Below are 2,438 nucleotides of genomic sequence, written 5' to 3'. Positions count from 1 at the left end.
CCGTGGCCTGTAGGGGAGGGGGTTGAGGAGATGCATGGGGGGGGGGCCCGGCTTGCGCCCCCCCCCCCCCGTGCCGTGCACATAGCCTGGTGCTGCCCCAGCTGCTCCTGCGTCTTCTGCCAGGCGGCCCCACTGCCCTGCTCACCCTGGGCCCCCCAGCTGCTGCCCCCCAATCTGCACCAGGGCTGAGTGGTCCCGGCTTTGCCAAGTCCTCAGTGCGTCGGGGCAGGGGAGGGCTTTGGGCAGCTCCTTCTGGACCCCAGTTGCCTCCCTCACTTTGTTCCTGGGGGCTGCTGGGAGGGGCCTGGGGGGGTGCCCCGGGGACTGCTGGGAAAGGTGGGAGGGGGGTGTACCCTGGGGGCTGCTGGGAAGGTCTGGGGTGGGGCACCTGTACCCTGAGGGATGCTGGGAAGAGTCTGGGGGTGTGTGTGTGCGCCCTGGGGGCTGCTGGGAAAGGACTTGGGGGACGGGGCTGGGGGAAGCGTGTGTGCCCCTGGGCCTAAAGGGAAGGATCTGTGGATAAAGGGTTACTTGGCCCATTTTATAGGATAGGAAACTGAGGCACGGAAAGGGCAGGTTAGTAGCCCAAAGCCACACAGAGAGTCAGTTCTAAAATGGGGCATGGAACCCAGGAGTCCTGGCTCCCAGCCCCCAGCTCTCACCACTAGCCCCCACTCCCCTCCCAGAGCCAGGGGTACAACCCAGGAGTCCTGGCTCCCAGCCCCCTGCTCTCACCACTAGCCCCCACTCCCCTCCCAGAGCCAGGGATACAACCCAGGAGTCCTGGCTCCCAGCCCCCTGCTCTCACTGCTAGCCCCCACTTCCCCTCCAGGAGCTAGGCATAGCGCAGGGCGCCCCCTGCTGGTGAAGGAGGATACAGTCCCGGGTAAGAAAGGTTCTGCTCTCACCTGGCCCGTCTCTCTCCCTCTCTGCCTGCAGCCGGGCCCCCTGACAGTGCCATGGAGCGCCTGCTGCTCTACGCCCTGGCCCTCTGCCTGGGCCCCTCCCACGCCCAGCTGTGCCCCCCCCGCTGCACGTGCCAGAACCTGTCCCCCTCGCTGGCTGTCCTGTGCGCCCGGGCCGGGCTGCTCTTCGTGCCCGGGCTCCTCGACCGGCGCACGGCCGAACTGCGGCTGACGGACAACTTCATCGCGGCCGTGCGGCGCCGGGACTTCGCCAACATGACGCGCCTGGTGCACCTGACCCTCTCCCGCAACGCCATCCGCCAGCTGGTGCCCTTCGCCTTCGCCGACCTGCGCGGCCTGCGGGCCCTCCACCTGGACGGCAACCGCCTGCCGGCCATCGGGGCCCAGCAGCTCCGGGGCCTGCCCAACCTGCGCCACCTCATCCTGGGCAACAACCAGCTACAGGCCGTGGCGCCCGGCGCCTTCGACGACTTCGCCGGCACCCTGGAGGACCTGGACCTGTCCTACAACAACCTGGCCCGGCTGCCCTGGGAGACCATCCGTCGCCTTAGCAACGTCAACTCCCTCAGCCTGGACCACAACCTCATCGCCCACGTGCCCCAAGGCGTCTTCGCCGACCTGCACAAGCTGGCCCGGCTGGACATGACCTCCAACCGGCTGAAGAAGATCCCCCCGGACCCGCTTTTCCTCCGCCTGCCCGTCTATGCCAAGTCGAAGGGCTCGCCCCTCTCCTCCCTGGTGCTCAGCTTCGGGGGTAACCCCTTGCACTGCAACTGCGAGCTGCTGTGGCTCCGGCGCCTGGCGCGCGAGGACGACCTGGAGACCTGCGCCTCGCCGCCCGAGCTCCTGGGCAAGTACTTCTGGAGTGTCCCCGAGGAGGAGTTTGTCTGCCAGCTGCCCGTCATCACCCACCACACGGGCCGGCTGGCGGTGACGGAGGGCCAGGCGGCCACCTTGCGCTGCCACGGGGCGGGCGACCCCGAGCCAGCGGTGCACTGGCTCTCTCCGGAGGGGAAGCTGGTGGCCAACAGCTCCCGGACGCTGGCCTACGAGAACGGCAGCCTGGAGATCCTGGTGGCCGCCGTCCAGGACGCCGGCGCCTTCACCTGTGTGGCTTCCAACGCTGCTGGTGAGGCCACCGCCTCCGTGGAGCTGCAGGTCAGCCCCTTGCCCCAGCTCGCCGACGGCACCCGCCCCCCAGCGCCCGGGCCCTCCGATATCCTCACGTCGGCCAAGGCGGGCGCCAACGGGAGCGCTGCCCCGCGAGACGGGGGGGTCCTGGCCTCCGAGCTCTCGGCGTCCTCCGCCCTCATTCGCTGGGTCCCGCCGCGGCCCGGGCCTGGCGTCCGCATGTACCAGGTCCAGTACAACAGCTCCTCCGACGAGACCCTGGTGTACAGGTGAGCCCGTGCCGCTGGGCGGGCGGTGCCGGGCTCGGGTCGGGGTGGGGGGGGGCGGTCTGAGTGGTTCTGGCCTGGGTCGGCCAATGGGTCTCGCCTGGGTGGCTCTGGG

The 2,438-nt window shown here is 69.5% G+C and overlaps 1 protein-coding gene across 1 annotated transcript; it reads left to right on the top strand.

Moving 5' to 3' along the window:
- The first annotated feature begins 959 nt into the window (after positions 1-959).
- On the top strand, positions 960-2,330 carry LOC112123202 (leucine-rich repeat and fibronectin type III domain-containing protein 1-like protein). The gene has a single exon (XM_024221863.2). The coding sequence runs from the start codon at positions 960-962 to the stop codon at positions 2,328-2,330; it is 1,371 nt and encodes a 456-aa protein (XP_024077631.2).
- Positions 2,331-2,438: the final 108 nt, after the last annotated feature.

The sequence above is a fragment of the Terrapene carolina genome, unplaced genomic scaffold (genome assembly GCF_002925995.2).
Source record: "Terrapene carolina triunguis isolate 2854851 unplaced genomic scaffold, T_m_triunguis-2.0 Scaffold26815, whole genome shotgun sequence".
Lineage (NCBI taxonomy): Eukaryota > Metazoa > Chordata > Testudines > Emydidae > Terrapene > Terrapene triunguis.
This window is presented reverse-complemented; position numbering and strand designations above follow the sequence as displayed.

Excerpts from the sequence above, each read along its gene's own strand:
- LOC112123202 (XM_024221863.2), top strand. The coding sequence starts at position 960 with ATGGAGCGCCTGCTGCTCTACGCCCTGGCCCTCTGCCTGGGCCCCTCC.